The 21129-nt window shown below is 50.0% G+C and overlaps 1 protein-coding gene across 6 annotated transcripts in view; it reads left to right on the forward strand.

Moving 5' to 3' along the window:
• Positions 1–21129, forward strand: part of PIKFYVE (phosphoinositide kinase, FYVE-type zinc finger containing) — a 2266845-nt gene that overhangs the window by 663259 nt on the left and 1582457 nt on the right. For all 6 annotated transcript variants that reach the window (XM_078680343.1, XM_078680347.1, XM_078680342.1 and 3 more), the window contains one exon: positions 675–749. In XM_078680343.1, coding sequence (XP_078536469.1) covers positions 675–749 — 75 coding nt within the window. The remainder of the gene's footprint in view (positions 1–674; positions 750–21129) is intronic.

The raw sequence follows: 21129 nt of genomic DNA on the forward strand, positions 1-21129 counted from the left end.
CCATGCGCACTATCACCAAAAGGAGGAGTCACCTTACCTCGTGACTAGAAAAGACTTCTTCGAAGAAAAACAACCTGCAAACAACCAGACCCAACACTAGATGGCAGGAGTACGCAAACAATGTGAATCTACAGCTCTACATGCCAAGAACAGATGCGTACTGGGTAAGTAGCATAATACTTGCCTGTATTGTACACTTCTGCAGCATTGGTATCTTTGATTGATTCCCATTTGCCCACCCTTGTTTTTGTTCTGGTGACCCACATAACTGACAGATGAAAATTTGTGAAGAGTGGTGGAGCTCTAAACCTCTTCATTGCATTGGCTGGAGTTTAGCTTGCATGAGGTGGAGTGGCTGAATTTAATTTATGGCTGTTTAAATAGTGTTTTGCTGTAAATCGATACAGCTATGGTAATATTGAATTCTGACCGTTTCCAGGCATATGTCAGGGAAGAGTTCTAGAATGGGAAATCTATGAAAGATACCAATGCTGGAGAACAGTAGTTACAGGTAGGTAACTTTTTCTAGTTAGACTTGCAGACCCTGATAAAATGTTTAATTCTACAATTTTTATTTTTAAATCTTAAGGTACCAAAATGTGCCTTTCTAGCTATTACCTTAAAACACTTTCTAAATGTCCCCACTGATTTTAAACTGTATTTTGTATCATTAGATCCCAGGTGGAAAGAAGTTTGACTCTGTGGTTGTGAATGGCTTTGTTTGCAGCAAGAACGTAGCCCACAAAAAGGTAAGACACCTCTTTAGCACTGCATGTTATAAAATGTAGGTAGTGTTTTCACAATTCCTCCAGTCTTTCGCATAGAGCTAGTGATTGCTCCTCATTATCTAAATGATGTAAGGCTCCCCTCTCATTCACTTATCCAAAACACCTTTTTGAGGGCTCTTATTATGGTTAAGCAGTTCATTTTTGAGGGCCGGATACAAATTTTAAATCTTAAGAAATTTCTTTCTTTGAGCACATTATAATACTCTATCCAAACTGTTGTTACATCTTTTGCTATGTGTTAGGAAAAACATTTTTCTAAAGTCTCCTCATGTCGTCCCTTTTAAATGTCTGGGCAAGGGTGAAATGGGTGTTGGGTGTTGGTAATTGTGCGAAAGTGTCATTTTTGACATGGTTAGCCCCCCACTTTATGGCGGAAATTGATGTGGTTTTGATTGTAGTGCACATCGTCCCTGCCAACCAGGTCCCCTGTGCCAGTGCTTCTTCCCTAAAACGATGCCACAGTTGGCACTTCTGGTCCCCTGTAAATGTTAGCAGGTTACCTATGGCATTGAGACTGAAGAGGGTCCTCTAGGTACCCTTCTCATAGGCTATGCAGACTGGCAATGCAGCATCCATGCCCTGATGCAGACACAACAAAAAAGTCGACATGGCACACTGCCTGTGTGCCATGCCAGTTAGCATTGTCTACGGTATTGGTAAGTCAATTGGTAAGTCACCCTTCTAGCAGGCCTTACAGCCCTAAGGCAGGATGCACTATATGCCAGGTGTAGGCATAGCTGCTTGAGTAGATATGACCCGACAATATTCAAGTCCTTTCTTGGTATTATAAATGCCAGGGAAGCCATAGAAAGTATATGGGCTTGAAACTCGACAACTCGGGATCCCCAGCACAATAATGGCTTCTCTGAACACAGGAGTGTTTGGTACCAAACTATTTATCTCAATAGATCTACACTAATGCCAGTGTGGGATTTATTGAAACATGTACTCCGAGGGTACCTGAGATGCCTCCTGAAAACCTACCAACTTTGGTGTGACCACAGACTGGCTTTAGGCAGCCTGCCAACACCAGACATATTTCTGGTCCCCTGGGCCGAGAGCCTCAGCTCTCTGGGACCAGAAACCAAGCACATCCTGGGTGGAGGTCAAACCTCCGCTCCCGGATGGGCACAGTGCTCAATAGAAAAGCTTCAAAGGCCTGCTGCCTTTGTAATGCGACCCCCAGACTCTGCTGCACGGTTTACACCCCCCACCTTTGCTGGTAAAACCATCAGAAAACCTAGGAAAAATAGGAGGTATGGCGACCTCTGCCAACTCTACCCCTAAGGTGTAAGAGGCGATGTAAAGTACACCTTTCAGTCCCTGCAATTGGGCCTACCTTTGACTCCCTTAAAACATCCCTAAATTAATATTCAGGGGCTCCCCACTTCCTGCCAACCTAAGAAGAAAAAGGACAAAGAAGATACCGTGCATAAGACAACTGAAGACGCCTAATGACTTGGTCCCAGCCCTACCAGCGTTTTTGCAGTCTTCGAAGATCCTGTGAAGAAACAACGCCTCTCCAGCAGTCCGCAACTTACACAGCCCCTGGGAGGACTGCCTGCCATTGAAGAGTATTTTAGGAGGCTGGTTGATGGGCTCTATATCCTGAGGAAGGCCTTCAACCCTTGGTGGGCACATATAATTGGCTGAAACATGTTGATAAAAGCAGAGAGGGTGACAGGGACTTAAATATAAGAATGTTGAGGGTACCCTCCTAGATAGTTTTGACCTATTATTTTTCTGCAAAGTGGAACCCAAGCATAATCAAAAAACGTCTCTCCACCCTGTATGTTGGTATGAATCAGGGTGTATCAGCGGCCCTAGGATGAAGCATGCCACTATCAACAGTTGGGGCTTTCGCATTCTGTCATTTCCTCAAATACCTACAAGTGGTACAATGTACAAACTTTCTGTTTTTTGTGAGTATAAATATGCCTTTGAAGAAGATCAGTACTCCCGAGAACAGCATCTCTGTCCACAACAAAACAACAAGACTCTGGTGCCCTCCAGATTCGCAATCCTTGACCACTGTTCACCCAATGCCTCCAGCCTGGTGGCTCACTGATCCAGAAAAGGTTCCTCAGCGATCCTGAATCGAAATTTGCCTAGCTTAGTAACGGTAAGTTTCAATTCTATTAAAGATGCGGAGGCGAGGATTATGCTTTTCCTTTCTTCGCTCTTTATTTTACAAAATTCACAGCAGCCCAGAAAAGCTCAACCAATGCTTATATATACCCAAAACAGGGTAGAAAAGCATTAAACAGTAAAAAACATAGCTTTATGATGTTCAACAAACTACAACTCCCATCATTCCATCCGAATGGGGTCTAATATTAGTCCTTCAACAGTGTCCATAACACGTAGATAGGTCCTCCATCTTGAGTCCTCGTCCTCTTTCTTCGCGCGAGTCACGCTCCCATCTCACTGGTCCTGTTTCTGACCGTCATTCCCTATGGGAAAAAGCGTAAGCGTCCAAAAACCATACGCTGAAAAGCACGTAAAGCTGCATCCCAGACACTGCGTTCAACACAATGAGAGATCAATAATCAATTACTTACTGTAGTACGGGCGGAAAAAAATCTTCCGCAGGAAATTCTGGTGGGATAATCCTCGCCTCTGCGTACTTAATAGAATTGAAACTTACCGTTACTAAGCTAGGCAAATTTCGATTCTATGTCCGGACCGGAGGCTTCGGATTATGCTTGTTCAAAGCTTACTTACCACCAAATATCCACCACCGGTTTGAAATAAAACCTCTTAAAGGTGGAATCCGAAGACCAATCAGCCGCACGCATCAAGTCTTCCAAACGCGCTCCTAGAGCAAACGCCTTGGATGCCATAACTTCCCTAGTTGAGTGTGCTCCAAACTGACTAGTGTCAATACCTGCTTCTTTCATGACCCATCTCACCCATCTAGCAATGGTGGGTGAAGAAACAGCCTTGTGTGGCTTTCGTAAAACAATGAGTAATTGACGTTCGCCCGGAGGACGAAGTTCCAAGGTCATATCTTCGTACGCCTTGAGGCATTGAACAACACACAGCTTGGGAGTGTCAACAAAAGCGGGATAAGAAATGGACCTCGGCGCAGATTTTGTGCGACGACCTATAGTAAACGTGACCCCATCCGGGGAGAAAACCCTTGCCGAGACATCCGGGGCCCGAACATCCGACACCCTGCGGCAAGACACCAAACACAAAAGCATGGCCAGCTTAGCCGACAACTCCTTCCTTCAAAGAAAGGTATTTATTAGGTTGCCAGGACAAAAACAGATTTAAAACAACGTTAACGTCCCAAAGAACCGAGTAGCGAGGTTCCGAAGGCAACGAAAGACGAATACCCATTAGGAGTCTACAGACAAAGGGGTTCTCACCAACCGGAGATCCCTCCACTGGGTAATGAGCGGCCAATATCGCCGAGCGCACCGCGTTAATGATGCGATAGGCTAGCCCCTCCGCGGTCAACTCGGCCAGAAAATTTAAGATGGGAACGACACCCGCGACCATGGGATCCAAGTCCCGTCGAAGACACCAACGCACCCACCTAGTCCAAGCGGAACGGTAGCGTTTCGCGGTACGGACGGCCCATGCCTTGGACATAAAGTCCTCAGCCGATCTCGAAAGGCCTGGGAGCGAACAGCGCTGCCTGAAATTCCTGAGTTATGAGGGGATGTGACTCCTCGTCCGGATTGAGAAGAAGGTGATGAAACCGGGGGAGTAGGATTGGAAAATCCCAAGAAAGTTCCAGAAGAACTGGAAACCAAACATGAGACCTCCAAGCCGGCGTGACCACCGCCAGTTCCGCCCTCTGACGGCGCAGTTGGGCTGCCGTCGGCACCACCATCGAAAAAGGAGGAAACGCATACGCTTTTCCCTGACTCCAATCCTGTAGGAAAGCGTCTGTGGCCTCCGCTAGAGGATCCGGCCTCCAGCTGAATAACCGAGGAAGCTGATGATCCAAGCGGGATGCAAAGAGATCCACTGTAAAAGGACTCCAGAGGCCGTTCAACCATTGAAACACCCCGACGTCCAGCTTCCACAGACTGGAGTCCCGCAAATGTCTGGAGTGCCAATCTGCTACTTGGTTGGCACGGCCCGGCAGGTACTCCGCTGTCACGGAGATGTGGTGAGCCAGGCAGAAGTCCCAAAACTCCTTCGCTAAGTTCGCCACAGCTCGGGATCGAGGACCGCCTAGGTGGTTTACGTATCGAACCGCCGAGACATTGTCCATCCGCAGGAGGACGCACGAGTGCACCGAGTCCCTGGTCCAACAGCATACTGCGAAGGACCCCACTAGCAACTCCAAACAGTTGATGTGCAAAGCTTGTTCCTCTGACGACCAGGCGCTGCCTGTGGAAAAATCCCCGCAGGGGGCGCCCCAACCCGACCTGCTGGTGTCAGATTCTATCACCAGGTCCAGGACCGACCTGAAGATCGCTCTCCCGTTCCAGGCTTCCATATGAGTGAGCCACCAAGACATCTCGTCTTTCAATTCCGCGGACAGGGGAACCGACTGATCGTAAGTCATGCCCCTTCTGAGGTGAAGAGCCAGATAATGGAGGGGCCCTGGAAAGATTGCCTGAATGGATGAGGAAAGAAGTCCCACCACTCTGGCAATCTGACGGAGAAAAGTGTGGGATTTGACAATTGTCTGTCGTAGAACGTGTCTGATCCTGGCCATCTTCCGGGACGGAAGGCTCAGGGAGGCCTGGACCGAGTCCACCACGAATCCTAGGAAAACTACCCACTGGGAGGGAGGGAGAAAGGATAGACTTGTCCTTGTTGATGACAAAGCCTAACCCCTGAAGCAGGGAAACCGTCTGACGGAGCTGGAGGCCCAGTTGCTCTGGACACTGGGCCATCAAGAGGATGTCGTCCAGGTAGACAATCATCCGAATACCTTGACTCCACAGGAATTCCACCGCCGGATGGAGCAGCTTGGTGAAGCACCAAGGGGCAGAGGAAAGACCACACGGAAGGCCCGTGAATTCGAAGGTCTGACCTCTCCAGCTGAATTGGAGGAAACAACGGTGAGGAAGATGGATGGGGACCACCAAGTAGGCGTCCTTGAGGTCTAGGCGCACCATCCAGTCGTTCTGGAGAAGGACGTCCCGAAGAAGATGGATTCCCTCCATCTTGAAGTGCCGGTAGATCAACCACCTGTTGAATTCCTTGAGGTTGATTACCGGTCTCTTGCCACCGACCGTTTTCCACGAGAAATATGTTGCTGAGGAAACCCTCGGGATGTGGAACTGATCGACAGATGGCCCCTTTGCGAAGCAGCTCCGAGACCTCCCCGTCGATCAGTTGCGCGTCTGCCTCTGAGAACACAATAGGCCGCGGGGGCCTGGATTGGTAGGGGCAATAGTAAAACTCTATGTGGAAACCGTGGATCGTCTGCAAGACCCACGCGTCCGACGTAATCTCTGCCGACGCTCCTGAAAAAGCTGCTAAGCGGCTGCCTATGCGCACCTGCTCTGCAGGCATAACACTTACCGCCGGAATTGCTGTTGCCCGAATTGTTCTTGAAGCCTCCCCGGCCTCTGAAGCGCTGACCCCTGGTGGGGTAAAAGTTGTTATAGTTGGCCGAGGAGTTGTACTGTCCTCGCCCGGAGCCTTGACCCTTGTTAAAGTTCTAACCGCCTCGGCCGGTCGCGGGACCCCTTCCGCAACCGGCCACACGAGAGAAACGTTGCTGAAAGACCCTCTTAATACTGGACTGGGCCTTGTCCAGCGAGGTAAAGGTCGACACGAACTTGCCCAATTCTTTAACAAAAGGGTCCCCAAAGAGTCCTCCTTGGGCCACCTCCCCGGCCTCAGAGGAGGCCAAGTCTCCCAACTTCGGGTCCAACTTAATTAGGAGTGACCGCCGACTTTCGGTCGAGAGGGCGCAGTTGGCGTTGCCCAGGAAAATGACCACCCTCTGCGCCCAATTTGATAGGCCCTCTGGCAAAATCTCGGCATCTGTCACTTTCGCCTCTTCGGCCATGTCTAGGATCTTAGTGATGGGTCCTATAGTTTATCCTGACAGGAACGCCAGGACCGGTCAATGCCTTTCCGGGGGTCCTTTACAAACTTCGCCAGGAACGTGGCCATTTTAGAATCTAGCTCTGGCGTCATAGCCACCTTCCCCTCTAACGTGGGGCGGGGACATTCACCCCGCAGATAACTCCGTGCCTCCTTCTCAAGGGGCTTACGAAGACGCCCCACCACAAACTTAGTGACCTTGTCCCCGGGAGCCCAGGCCGCAGACCGCGGGTGGATGATGTCATCCGGGTCCAGCATACCCGAACTATCCTGAGGCAAAGTGGCAGTTGAGGTGGACGGTCTCCAAGAACGCACAGAGTCATCGTCATCGTCCGTGTCCGCCGGAGACACCCCTCTAGGTGACGAGGGAGCCCCCCGAGGGTTCTGGGCCCGACGACGGCGCAGGGGTGGGAGAGGTCGCCTTGGCCAAAAATGCATCACGAAGGCGTTCAAAGGCGTCCCTGTCCACACCCTGCACCCCCGCAGAAACCCCCTCCCTCCAGGGCTTCTTCGGGGCAGGGGGGGTCTTTCCCCACAGGAGTAGGGTTGGCGGCCGGTGGAACCGAGTGACCTTGCGCCAACTTCGCGCATTCTTCCACAATGCAGGCGGACAGGCGGTCCTCCATAGGCCCCACTACCTCAGTGACACAACGGTAGATGGAGCTGCCCACTGCATTGTAGAAGCCCTCATTGTTTAAATACTGGTACTCTTCCTCCTCATAATACCCCTCCTGCTCCATGCTTGCCAGTACGCAACAGCCTGGGAACAGAAAATGTAAGGAATGGAGAATCCTACCAAGGGCTGAGGCAGGCCGTCTAAACTAGGCAGGTTGGAAACCGGAATGAAAGGCAGCACCCCTTCCTCAGCGCGCAGACCCTTCTAAGGACCGGGTCCCAGTCACCTCCCAGCGCGCTGCTTCAAATAACCTGTAAGGGCTCCTGAGATCAGGTAGGCGCCCCACTAGGTCAACGCGGCAACCCGCAAAGTCCGCCCGCAAGCGCTCAAAGCGGTCAAAACCGCGATACAGACCCAACACGGGGTGTAAATGTAGAATATGGGGCAAGTACAGACCCAAAAGTTGGGCGTCAAGGTGAGGCGACAGGGGTCAAGGCTCCGACGCGTCTCTCTCCTCAGCGCGGCTCCTCTATGTGAGGAAAAACCGCACTGAGGAGCAACGAGACGCCGCAGCTCCCCCTAGCGGCCGCGCGGGCCACAAAACACCGGGCAATCGCGAAAGGAACGACGGAGCGTTCCCGCGAATAAAAGGGCTGTGTGGGGCAAAATAGCATAAATACAACCATAACAACCACCAGAGCCCTCCCCTATAACAAGAACCCGCTAGGAAATTCAAATAGCAAGACAAGAATGCCCAACAAGATGAAGAAACAAGCATTGGAAATGCAATAGGTCTCGCAATAGAATAGTTAGAAATTTTTCTTTTTGCAAATGGATGAGTGGCGTTGCGTGGATGAGTGGCGTTGCGTGGATGAGTGGCGTTGCGTGGATGAGTGGCGTGTGTGAGTGGCGTTGCGTGTGTGAGTGGCGTTGCGTGTGTGAGTGGCGTTGCGTATGTGAGTGGCGTAGCGTGTGTGAGTGGCGTTGCGTGTGTGAGTGGCGTTGCGTGTGTGAGTGGCGTTGCGTGTGTGAGTGGCGTTGCGTGGATGAGTGTGGTTGGAATGCAATAAGTATCGCATTAGAAAAGTTGTAGTTATTGGTCTTGTAAATGACATACATTTTTTTTTTTGGCGAGGTTAAAATTGCTATATTGATGGCTTTGTCATTTACAATGCCAATAGTTATAACGTTTGCAAATGTGACACCTATAGAATTTGGAATGCAACATGTTTAGTATTTACGTGACTTATATGGCAGCTCTGGTCGTTATGCTACATCTCTAGATAGTTTTATCTTCCGCAAATGTGACACCTATTGTAACACAATATGTGTTGTGAGGGTGAGTGAGGGTGAGGGGTTGAGGGTGAGGTGTTGAGGGTGAGGGGTTGAGGGTGAGTGAGGGTGAGGGTGAGTGAGGGTGAGGTGTTGAGGGTGAGGTGTTGAGGGTGAGGCGTTGAGGGTGAGTGAGGGTGAGGCTGAGGTGTTGAGGGTGAGTGAGGGTGAGGAGTTGAGGGTGAGTGAGGGTGAGTGAGTGTGAGGGGTTGAGGGTGAGTGAGGGTGATGATGAGTGAGGGTGAGGGGTTGAGGGTGAGTGAGGGTGAGGCTGAGGGGTTGAGGGTAAGTGAGGGTGAGTGAAGGTGAGGCTGAGGTGTTGAGGGTAAGTGAGGGTGAGTGAGAGTGAGGGTGAGTGAGGAGTTGAGGGTGAACGGTTGAGGGTGAGTGAGGGTGAGGCGTTGAGGGTGAGTGAGGGTGAGTGTGGGTGAGGGTGAGTGAGGGTGAGGGTGAGTGAGGGTGAGTGAGGGTGAGGCTGAGTGAGGGTGAGTGAGTGTGAGGGGTTGAGGGTGAGTGAGGGTGAGGGATTGAGGGTGAGTGAGGATGAGGGGTTGAGGGTGAGTGAGGGTGAGGGGTTGAGGCTGAGTGAGGGTGATTGAGGGTAAGGGGTTGAGGCTGAGTGAGGGTGAGGGTGAGGGGTTGAGGGTGAGGGAGGGTGAGGTGTTGAGGGTGAGTGAGGGTGAGGGTGAGTGAGGGTGAGTGAGTGTGAGTGAGGGTGGCGGTGAGTGAGTGTGAGTGAGGGTGAGGGTGAGTGAGGGTGAGTGAGGGCGAGGGTGAGTGAGGGTGAGTGAGGGTGAGGCTGAGGGGATGAGGGTGAGTGAGGGTGAGGGGTTGAGGGAGGGTGAGGGTGAGTGAGGGTGAGGGTGAGGTGTTGAGGGTGAGTGAGGGTGAGGAGTTGAGGGTGAGTGAGGGTGAGGGTGAGTGAGTGTGAGGGGTTGAGGGTGAGTGAGGGTGAGGGGTTGAGGGTGAGTGAGGGTGAGGGTGAGTGAGGGTGAGGCTGAGGGGTTGAGGGTAAGTGAGGGTGAGTGAGGGTGAGGCTGAGGTGTTGAGTGTAAGTGAGGGTGAGTGAGAGTGAGGGTGAGTGAGGGGTTGAGGGTGAACAGTTGAGGGTGAGTGAGGGTGAGGTGTTGAGGGTGAGTGAGGGTGAGGCGTTGAGGGTGAGGCGTTGAGGGTGAGGCGTTGAGGGTGAGGCGTTGAGGGTGAGTGAGGGTGAGTGTGGGTGAGGGTGAGTGAGGGTGAGTGTGAGTGAGGGTGAGGCTGAGTGAGGGTGAGGGGTTGAGGGTGTGTGAGGGTGAGGGGTTGAGGGTGAGTGAGGGTGAGGGGTTGAGGGTGAGTCAGGGTGAGGGGTTGAGGCTGAGTGAGGGTGAGGGTGATTGAGGTTAAGGGGTTGAGGCTGAGTGAGTGTGAGGGTGAGGGGTTGAGGGTGGGTGAGGTGTTGAGGGTGAGTGAGGGTGAGTGAGGGTGAGTGAGGGTGAGTGAGGGTGAGGGTGAGTGAGGGTGAGTGAGTGTGAGTGAGGGTGGGGGTGAGTGAGGGTGAGTGAGTGTGAGGGTGAGTGAGGGTGAGGGTGAGTGAGGGTGAGTGAGGGCGAGGGTGAGTGAGGGTGAGTGAGGGTGAGGCTGAGGGGATGAGGGTGGGTGAGGGGTTGAGGGAGGGTGAGGGTAAGTGAGGGTGAGGGTGAGTGAGGGTGAGGGGTTGAGGGTGAGTGAGGGTGAGTGAGGGTGAGGGTGAGTGAGGGTGAGGGTGATTGAGAGTGAGTGAGGGTGAGGGTGATTGAGGGTAAGGGGTTGAGGGTGAGTGAGGGTGAGGGGTTGAGGGTGAGTGAGGGTGAGGTGTTGAGGGTGAGTGTTGGTGAGGGTGAGTGTTGGTGAGGGTGAGTGAGGGTGAGGGTGAGTGAGGGTGAGTGAGGGTGAGTGAGTGTGAGTGAGGGTGGGGGTGAGTGAGGGTGAGTGAGGGTGAGTGAGGGTGAGGGGTCGAGTGTGGTTGAGGGGTTGAGGGTGAGAGGGTGAAGGTGAGGGTGAGTGAGGGTGAGGGTGAGGGGTTGAGTGTGAGTGAGGGTGAGGGTGATTGAGGGTGATTGAGGGTGAGTGAGGGTGAGGGTGAGTGAGGGTGAGGGTGATTGAGGGTGAGTGAGGGTGAGGGTGAGGGGTTGAGGGTGAGTGAGGGTGAGGGTGAGTGATGTGTTGAGGGTGAGGGGTTGAGGGTGAGTGAGGGGGAGGCTGAGGGGTTGAGGGTGAGTGAGGGTGAGGGGTTGAGGGTGGGTGAGGGGTTGAGGGTGAGTGAGGGTGAGCGTGAGTGAGGGTGAGTGAGGGTGAATTAGGGTGAGTGAGGGTGAGGGTGAGTGAGGGTGAGGGTGATTGAGGGTGAGTGAGGGTGAGGGTGAGTGAGGGTGAGGGTGAGTGAGGGTGAGGGTGAGTGAGGGTGATTGAGGGTGAGTGAAGGTGAGTGAGGGTGATGTGTTGAGGGTGATTGAGTGTGATTGAGGGTGAGGGGTGGAGGTTGAAATTTTTTTTTTTATTAAAATGTCGGACGCAAAGCGCCACCTTAACGCTACCTAAATTTAACAGGTTAGCGTTGTAGTTTTTTTTTGAATTTTCCTAAAGTTACGTCATTTTTTTGATTGACATATTTTTTAGCCAATCGGAGCGCTACGTTTTTGACGTCGCGTTCCGATTTGCATACGTAATCGGTGGAATTCTCCAGAACATGGAGAATAGCGGGATGCGGAAGGCGTGTTCCTGTCCGTGTGCTGTTGGTGCGTCGTATGATAGGTAAGAGATTTCCTCGACGTGTTTTTTTAATCTAATTTAAAGTAGTATTGATAGTATGCATAAATTAGTTAATAATTATGAGTGTATTTATATAAAAAGTGACATATTTTGTTAGCGATTGTAATTATTTTAGTTATTTATGTAATTTATATGTAAGTAAGTGTTTTTATTTACTACCTATAGTATGTTTAAGTTAACGAATGAATAGGAGTGTAATTTTAATAATGTTGACATAGTATTTTTTTGTTTGTAATATTTTGAAATGAATATTATGTAATGTAATTAAAGTCTTGTTTTTATTCTTCGATATGTAATGTATTTATTTTCGTAAAGTGTTATGTAATGTATTATTAGCAGTTGTTTGTTATTTGACGTACAAGAGCTGTTCTTTGAGTTTCAAAGTACTCTTTTCGCCATGAATATTGTACACTTCAAAAGTATTAATTGTATTACGAGTTGTTTTGTGAAGCTAAGAGACATATGTAATGTTTATTGATGATGTTAGCCCTGAATCCAAGTTGCGTAATATGTTTTTTATATTTGATGTAATTCCGTGTGATGAACTGCTATTGTTATATGCCTACGGTTTTTTGTGTAACTCATGACAATTGTGTTTAATCCGTCCCATTTACGGGATGAATAGTGCTTGTTTATTACCCAAGTTAAAAATAGGCTGTTTTACTTTTGTGTTTGTACATCCTAGTCCTCGCATCCTGACAGATATTTCTTCGTTCTTTTGTTGGTGTTATTTTGTCCGAATAATTTTTGGTTTGGTGACCTGAAGCTTGATAAACATCATTGCATGCTGTAGCTCACATTTGGGAAGTAGATTTTGTGTGTAACGTATCTGATGCACGACTACGTTTTCTCCCCTTAACTTTTTAATTGCGTGCAAAAATTTGTTTTTGTCTCAGAAAATGGCATAAAACTTATCTATCTGTTAAATGCACAATCATGTCTTTGAATAGGGTGGAATAGGAGGCTATTATTTGAGTCTTTACTTATATTGTGTTTTGTTTAGTTTTATTTGATTGTTTATTTGGCTGGTGCATTAGGATGGCGTATTTTTACTTTGGTTGTTATTTTCTAGGATGTCTTTCTGTTGCGTATCTTGAGGGTGTATTTGTAGGGTGAATTAGGCTGTTAGTTTTTTAGGGTGGATTAGGACTCAGGATTTATATCTTGGAGTTAGAGTGTGGATTAGGATAGTTTAATTCTATTCTTCCTTTTGTTGTTGTATGTGTGTGTGTGTGTGTGTGTGTGAGGGTGAGTGAGGGTGTGTGAAGCTGAGGGTGTGTGACGGTGTGTGAAGCTGAGGGTGTGTGACGGTGTGTGAGGGAAGCTTGCACTGCTGCTGTCGGTGCTGTACCTGTTCCATGTGTAAGGGAAGCTTGCACTGCTGCCGCCTGTTCTGTACCTGATCTATGTGTGAGGGAAGCTTGCACTGCTGCTGCCTGTGCTGTACCTGCTCCGTGTGTGAGGGAAGCTTGCACTGCTGCTGTCGGTGCTGTACCTGTTCCATGTGTAAGGGAAGCTTGCACTGCTGTTGCCTGTGCTGTACCTGCTCCGTGTTTGAGGGAAGCTTGCATTGCTGTTGCCTGTGCTGTACCTGCTCCGTGTGTGATGGAAGCTTGCACTGTTGCTGCCTGTGCTGTACCTGCTCTGTGTGTGGGGGAAGCTTGCACTGTTGCTGCCTGTGCTGTACCTGCTCTGTGTGTGAGGGAAGCTTGCAATGTTGCTGCCTGTGCTGTACCTGCTCCGTATTTGAGGGAAGCTTGCATTGCTGTTGCCTGTGCTGTACCTGCTCCGTGTGTGATGGAAGCTTGCACTGTTGCTGCCTGTGCTGTACCTGCTCTGTGTGTGAGGGAAGCTTGGACTGTTGCTGCCTGTGCCTCACCAAGATTTGTGTAAGTAAATGGAGATGGAGGGAGAGAGTTGGAAGAGAGAGTGAAAGAGGCAGAAACGTGGAGAGTAAAAGAAAGAGCGAAGGAATCTGTAAGCTGAGAGATGTGGCATAAGAGAAGGCTTGGTAGTGCGGGCACAGCTGCTTGGGGTATCTGCGAGATTTGTGTAAGTAAATGGAGAGGGGGGAGAGAGTTGGAAGAGAGAGTGAAAGAGGCAGAAACGTAGAGAGGAAAAGAAAGAGCGAAGGGATCTGTAAGCTGAGAGATGTGGCATAACAGAACGCTCGCTAGTGCGGGCACTGCTGCTCGGGGTATCGGCGAGATTTGTGTAAGTAATTTGAGAGGGAGGGAGAGAGTTGGAAGAGAGAGTGAAAGATGCAGAAACGTGGAGAGGAATAGAAAGAGAGAAGGGATCTGTAAGCTGAGAGATGTGGCATAACAGAACGCTCGCTAGTGCGGGCACTGCTGCTCGGGGTATCGGCGAGATTTGTGTAAGTAATTGGAGAGGGAGGGAGAGAGTTGGAAGAGAGAGTGAAAGAGGCAGAAACGTGGAGAGGAATAGAAATAGAGAAGGGATCTGTAAGCTGAGAGATGTGGCATAACAGAACGCTCGGTATTGTGGGCACTGCTGCTCGGGGTATCACCAAGATTTGTGTAAGTAAATGGAGATGGAGGGAGAGAGTTGGAAGAGAGAGTGAAAGAGGCAGAAAAGTGGAGAGTAAAAGAAAGAGCGAAGGAATCTGTAAGCTGAGAGATGTGGCATAACAGAAGGCTTGGTAGTGCGGGCACAGCTGCTTGGGGTATCTGCGAGATTTGTGTAAGTAAATGGAGAGGGGGGAGAGAGTTGGAAGAGAGAGTGAAAGAGGCAGAAACGTTGAGAGGAAAAGAAAGAGCGAAGGGATCTGTAAGATGAGAGATGTGGCATAACAGAACGCTCGCTAGTGCGGGCACTGCTGCTCGGGGTATCGGCGAGATTTGTGTAAGTAATTGGAGAGGGAGGGAGAGAGTTGGAAGAGAGAGTGAAAGAGGCAGAAACGTGGAGAGGAATAGAAAGAGAGAAGGGATCTGTAAGCTGAGAGATGTGGCATAACTGAACGCTCGCTAGTGCGGGCACTGCTGCTTGGGGTATCGGCTAGATTTGTGTAAGTAATTGGAGAGGGAGGGAGAGAGTTGGAAGAGAGTGAAATTTGCAGAAATGTGGAGAGGAATAGAAAGAGCGAAGGGATCTGTAACTTGAGAGATGTGGCATAACAGAACGCTTGGTAGTGCGGGCACTGCTGCTTGGGGTATCTGCGTGGAGGGTAGGCCCTATCACGTAGTTGGGTCATTCACATCACTACAGGGAGTTTTGTTTTCTTTAGCACAAATTTTTGATCCCCTTTACTTTTACGGTTGGCAACTGCTGATGATGATACAGTGGGGAGTCAAGCGAGTACCAGTTTGACACATCCTCCATGGTGGTTGCTCCCGTGAGGCGTTGCCAATCCCCCTCCCCCTTTTTTCACTAGAAAAGGGTTGAGGGACGGTGAAGTACAGCACCAGGGATTAATGGGCACACACACATATGGCTTTAGGAATGTATAGTTCAAAGTAAATGTGACAATAGACACTGAAACTAGTAGTAGGAGCTAACACATCCACTACTAGGCTTATCTCAATTTATAGAAAGAAAGGGATAGTTCACCTTGCAATAAGGTCAGGCACATTGTTCAGAGCTGCCTGTGCTGTACCTGCTCCGTGTGTGAGGGAAGCTTGCACTGCTGCTGTCGGTGCTGTACCTGTTCCATGTGTAAGGGAAGCTTGCACTGTTGCTGCCTGTGCTGTACCTGCTCTGTGTGTGAGGGAAGCTTGCACTGTAGCTGCCTGTGCTGTACCTGCTCCAGTTTGAGGGAAGCTTGCATTGCTGTTGCCTGTGCTGTACCTGCTCCATGTGTGATGGAAGCTTGCACTGTTGCAGCCTGTGCTGTACCTGCTCTGTGTGTGAGGGAAGCTTGCACTGTTGCTGCCTGTGCTGTACCTGCTCTGTGTGTGAGGGAAGCTTGCACTGTTGCTGCCTGTGCTGTACATGCTCCGTGTTTGAGTGAAGCTTGCATTGCTGTTGCCTGTGCTGTACATGCTCCGTGTGTGATGGAAGCTTGCACTGCTGCGCCTGTGCTGTACCTGATCTATGTGTGAGGGAAGCTTGCACTGCTGCTGCCTGTGCTGTAACAGCTCCGTGTGTGAGGGAAGCTTGCACTGCTGCTGTCGGTGCTGTACCTGTTCCATGTGTAAGGGAAGCTTGCACTGCTGTTGCCTGTGCTGTACCTGCTCTGTGTGTGAGGGAAGCTTGCACTGTTGCTGCCTGTGCTGTACCTGCTCCGTGTTTGAGGGAAGCTTGCATTGCTGTTGCCTGTGCTGTACCTGCTCCGTGTGTGATGGAAGCTTGCACTGTTGCTGCCTGTGCTGTACCTGCTCTGTGTGTGAGGGAAGCTTGCACTGTTGCTGCCTGTGCCTCACCAAGATTTGTGTAAGTAAATGGAGATGGAGGGAGAGAGTTGGAAGAGAGAGTGAAAGAGGCAGAAACGTGGAGAGTAAAAGAAAGAGCGAAGGAATCTGTAAGCTGAGAGATGTGGCATAACAGAACGCTCGCTAGTGCGGGCACTGCTGCTCGGGGTATCGGCGAGATTTGTGTAAGTAATTGGAGAGGGAGGGAGAGAGTTGGAAGAGAGAGTGAAAGAGGCAGAAAAGTGGAGAGGAATAGAAAGAGAGAAGGGATCTGTAACCTGAGCGATGTGGCATAACAGAACGCTCGCTAGTGCGGGCACTGCTGCTCGGGGTATCGGCTAGATTTGTGTAAGTAATTGGAGAGGGAGGGAGAGAGTTGGAAGAGAGTGAAATTTGCAGAAATGTGGAGAGGAATAGAAAGAGCGAAGGGATCTGTAACTTGAGAGATGTGGCATAACAGAACGCTTGGTAGTGCGGGCACTGCTGCTTGGGGTATCTGCGGGAGGGTAGGCCCTATCACGTAGTTGGGTCATTCACATCACTACAGGGAGTTTTGTTGTCTTTAGCACAATTTTTTGATCCCCTTTACTTTTACGGTTGGCAACTGCTGATGATGATACAGTGGGGAGTCAAGCGAGTACCAGTTTGACACATCCTCCATGGTGGTTGCTCCCGTGAGGCGTTGCCAATCCCCCTCCCCCTTTTTTCACTAGAAAAGGGTTGAGGGACGGTGAAGTACAGCACCAGGGATTAATGGGCACACACACATATGGCTTTAGGAATGTATAGTTCAAAGTAAATGTGACAATAGACACTGAAACTAGTAGTAGGAGCTAACACATCCACTACTAGGCTTATCTCAATTTATAGAAAGAAAGGGATAGTTCACCTTGCAATAAGGTCAGGCACATTGTTCAGAGCTGCCTGTGCTGTACCTGCTCCGTGTGTGAGGGAAGCTTGCACTGCTGCTGTCGGTGCTGTACCTGTTCCATGTGTAAGGGAAGCTTGCACTGTTGCTGCCTGTGCTGTACCTGCTCCGTGTGTGAGGGAAGCTTGCACTGTAGCTGCCTGTGCTGTACCTGCTCCGTGTTTGAGGGAAGCTTGCATTGCTGTTGCCTGTGCTGTACCTGCTCCGTGTGTGATGGAAGCTTGCACTGTTGCTGCCTGTGCTGTACCTGCTCTGTGTGTGAGGGAAGCTTGCACTGTTGCTGCCTGTGCTGTACCTGCTCTGTGTGTGAGGGAAGCTTGCACTGTTGCTGCCTGTGCTGTACATGCTCCGTGTTTGAGGGAAGCTTGCATTGCTGTTGCCTGTGCTGTACCTGCTCCGTGTGTGATGGAAGCTTGCACTGTTGCTGCCTGTGCTGTACCTGCTCTGTGTGTGAGGGAAGCTTGCACTGTTGCTGCCTGTGCTGTACCTGCTCTGTGTGTGAGGGAAGCTTGCACTGTTGCTGCCTGTGCTGTACATGCTCCGTGTTTGAGTGAAGCTTGCATTGCTGTTGCCTGTGCTGTACATGCTCCATGTGTGATGGAAGCTTGCACTGCTGCCGCCTGTGCTGTACCTGATCTATGTGTGAGGGAAGCTTGCACTGCTGCTGCCTGTGCTGTAACAGCTCCGTGTGTGAGGGAAGCTTGCACTGCTGCTGTCGGTGCTGTACCTGTTCCATGTGTAAGGGAAGCTTGCACTGCTGTTGCCTGTGCTGTACCTGCTCTGTGTGTGAGGGAAGCTTGCACTGTTGCTGCCTGAGCTGTACCTGCTCCGTGTTTGAGGGAAGCTTGCATTGCTGGTGCCTGTGCTGTACCTGCTCCGTGTGTGATGGAAGCTTGCACTGTTGCTGCCTGTGCTGTACCTGCTCTGTGTGTGAGGGAAGCTTGCACTGTTGCTGCCTGTGCCTCACCAAGATTTGTGTAAGTAAATGGAGATGGAGGGAGAGAGTTGGAAGAGAGAGTGAAAGAGGCAGAAACGTGGAGAGTAAAAGAAAGAGCGAAGGAATCTGTAAGCTGAGAGATGTGGCATAACAGAACGCTCGCTAGTGCGGGCACTGCTGCTCGGGGTATCTGCGAGATTTGTGTAAGTAAATGGAGAGGGGGGAGAGAGTTGTAAGAGAGAGTGAAAGAGGGAGAAACATGGAGAGTAAAAGAAGGAGCGAAGGAATATGTAAGCTGAGAGATGTGGCATAACAGAAGGCTTGGTAGTGCGGGCACTGCTGCTTGGGGTATCTGCGAGATTTGTGTAAGTAAATGGAGAGGGGGGAGAGAGTTGGAAGAGAGAGTGAAAGAGGCAGAAACGTGGAGAGTAAAAGAAAGAGCGAATGAATCTGTAAGCTGAGAGATGTAGCATAACAGAAGGATTGGTAGTGCGGGCACTGCTGCTTGGGGTATCTGCGAGATTTGTGTAAGTAAATGGAGAGGGGGAGAGAGTTGGAAGAGAGTGAAAGAGGCAGAAACGTGGAGAGTAAAAGAAAGAGGGAAGGAATATGTAAGCTGAGAGATGTGGCATAACAGAAGGCTTGGTAGTGCGGTATTGCGGGCACTGCTGCTTGGGGTATCTGCGAGATTTGTGTAAGTAAATGGAGAGGGGGGAGAGAGTTGTAAGAGAGAGTGAAAGAGGCAGAAACGTTGAGAGGAAAAGAAAGTGCGAATCTGTAAGTTGAGAGATGTGGCATAACAGAAGGATTGGTAGTGCGGGCACTGCTGCTTGGGGTATCTGCGAGATTTGTGTAAGTAAATGGAGAGGGGGGAGAGAGTTGGACGAGAGAGTGAAAGAGGCAGAAACGTGGAGAGTAAAAGAAAGAGCGAAGGAATATGTAAGCTGAGAGATGTGGCATAACAGAAGGATTGGTAGTGCGGGCACTGCTGCTTGGGGTATCTGCGAGATTTGTGTAAGTAAATGGAGAGGGGGGAGAGAGTTGGAAGAGAGAGTGAAAGAGGCAGAAACGTGGAGAGTAAAAGAAAGAGCGAAGGAATCTGTAAGCTGAGAGATGTGGCATAACAGAAGGATTGGTAGTGCGGGCACTGCTGCTTGGGGTATCTGCGAGATTTGTGTAAGTAAATGGAGAGGGGGAGAGAGTTGGAAGAGAGTGAAAGAGGCAGAAACGTGGAGAGTAAAAGAAAGAGCGAAGGAATATGTAAGCTGAGAGATGTGGCATAACAGAAGGCTTGGTATTGCGGGCACTGCTGCTTGGGGTATCTGCGAGATTTGTGTAAGTAAATGGAGAGGGGGGAGAGAGTTGTAAGAGAGAGTGAAAGAGGCAGAAACGTTGAGAGGAAAAGAAAGTGCGAATATGTAAGCTGAGAGATGTGGCATAACAGAAGGCTTGGTAGTGCGGGCACTGCTGCTTGGGGTATCTGCGAGATTTGTGTAAGTAAATGGAGAGGGGGGAGAGAGTTGGAAGAGAGAGTGAAAGAGGCAGAAACGTGGAGAGTAAAAGAAAGAGCGAAGGAATCTGTAAGCTGAGAGATGTAGCATAACAGAAGGATTGGTAGTGCGGGCACTGCTGCTTGGGGTATCTGCGAGATTTGTGTAAGTAAATGGAGAGGGGGGAGAGAGTTGGAAGAGAGAGTGAAAGAGGCAGAAACTTGGAGAGTAAAAGAAAGAGCGAAGGAATATGTAAGCTGAGAGATGTGGCATAACAGAAGGATTGGTAGTGCGGGCACTGCTGCTTGGGGTATCTGCGAGATTTGTGTAAGTAAATGGAGAGGGGGAGAGAGTTGGAAGAGAGTGAAAGAGGCAGAAACGTGGAGAGTAAAAGAAAGAGGGAAGGAATATGTAAGCTGAGAGATGTGGCATAACAGAAGGCTTGGTAGTGCGGTATTGCGAGCACTGCTGCTTGGGGTATCTGCGAGATTTGTGTAAGTAAATGGAGAGGGGGGAGAGAGTTGTAAGAGAGAGTGAAAGAGGCAGAAACGTTGAGAGGAAAAGAAAGTGCGAATCTGTAAGCTGAGAGATGTGGCATAACAGAAGGATTGGTAGTGCGGGCACTGCTGCTTGGGGTATCTGCGAGATTTGTGTAAGTAAATGGAGAGGGGGGAGAGAGTTGGACGAGAGAGTGAAAGAGGCAGAAACGTGGAGAGTAAAGGAAAGAGCGAAGGAATATGTAAGCTGAGAGATGTGGCATAACAGAAGGATTGGTAGTGCGGGCACTGCTGCTTGGGGTATCTGCGAGATTTGTGTAAGTAAATGGAGAGGGGGGAGAGAGTTGGAAGAGAGAGTGAAAGAGGCAGAAACGTGGAGAGTAAAAGAAAGAGCGAAGGAATCTGTAAGCTGAGAGATGTGGCATAACAGAAGGATTGGTAGTGCGGGCACTGCTGCTTGGGGTATCTGCGAGATTTGTGTAAGTAAATGGAGAGGGGGAGAGAGTTGGAAGAGAGTGAAAGAGGCAGAAACGTGGAGAGTAAAAGAAAGAGCGAAGGAATATGTAAGCTGAGAGATGTGGCATAACGGAAGGCTTGGTAGTGCGGTATTGCGGGCACTGCTGCTTGGGGTATCTGCGAGATTTGTGTAAGTAAATGGAGAGGGGGGAGAGAGTTGTAAGAGAGAGTGAAAGAGGCAGAAACGTTGAGAGGAAAAGAAAGTGCGAATCTGTAAGCTGAGAGATGTGGCATAACAGAAGGATTGGTAGTGCGGGCACTGCTGCTTGGGGTATCTGCGAGATTTGTGTAAGTAAATGGAGAGGGGGGTGAGAGTTGGACGAGAGAGTGAAAGAGGCAGAAACGTGGAGAGTAAAAGAAAGAGCGAAGGAATCTGTAAGCTGAGAGATGTGGCATAACAGAAGGATTGGTAGTGCGGGCACTGCTGCTTGGGGTATCTGCGAGATTTGTGTAAGTAAATGGAGAGGGGGGAGAGAGTTGGAAGAGAGAGTGAAAGAGGCAGAAACGTGGAGAGTAAAAGAAAGAGCGAAGGAATCTGTAAGCTGAGAGATGTGGCATAACAGAAGGATTTGTAGTGCGGGCACCGCTGCTTGGGGTACGACAAACAGGAGATGGTGACTAAAGTTTCAACCATGAGGTTGGAAGGCAGTGAAGTGAAATGTGAGGGGGCACTCCGATTACCTCTTCAAATTGTAAAACAGACGGAGGGCATTGCTGTGGGGAGGGGGTGTAGGAGAAATGCACACGGCGGGCAGGGGAGGGGGCGGAGCGGGGAGAGCGGCATGTGGGTGTGAAGAAGCCGGGGCCTTTGAAGTGAAGCTAAGCTTCACTTCAAAAGGTG

This window comes from Lissotriton helveticus, chromosome 3_1, assembly GCF_964261635.1.
Source record: "Lissotriton helveticus chromosome 3_1, aLisHel1.1, whole genome shotgun sequence".
NCBI lineage: Eukaryota > Metazoa > Chordata > Amphibia > Caudata > Salamandridae > Lissotriton > Lissotriton helveticus.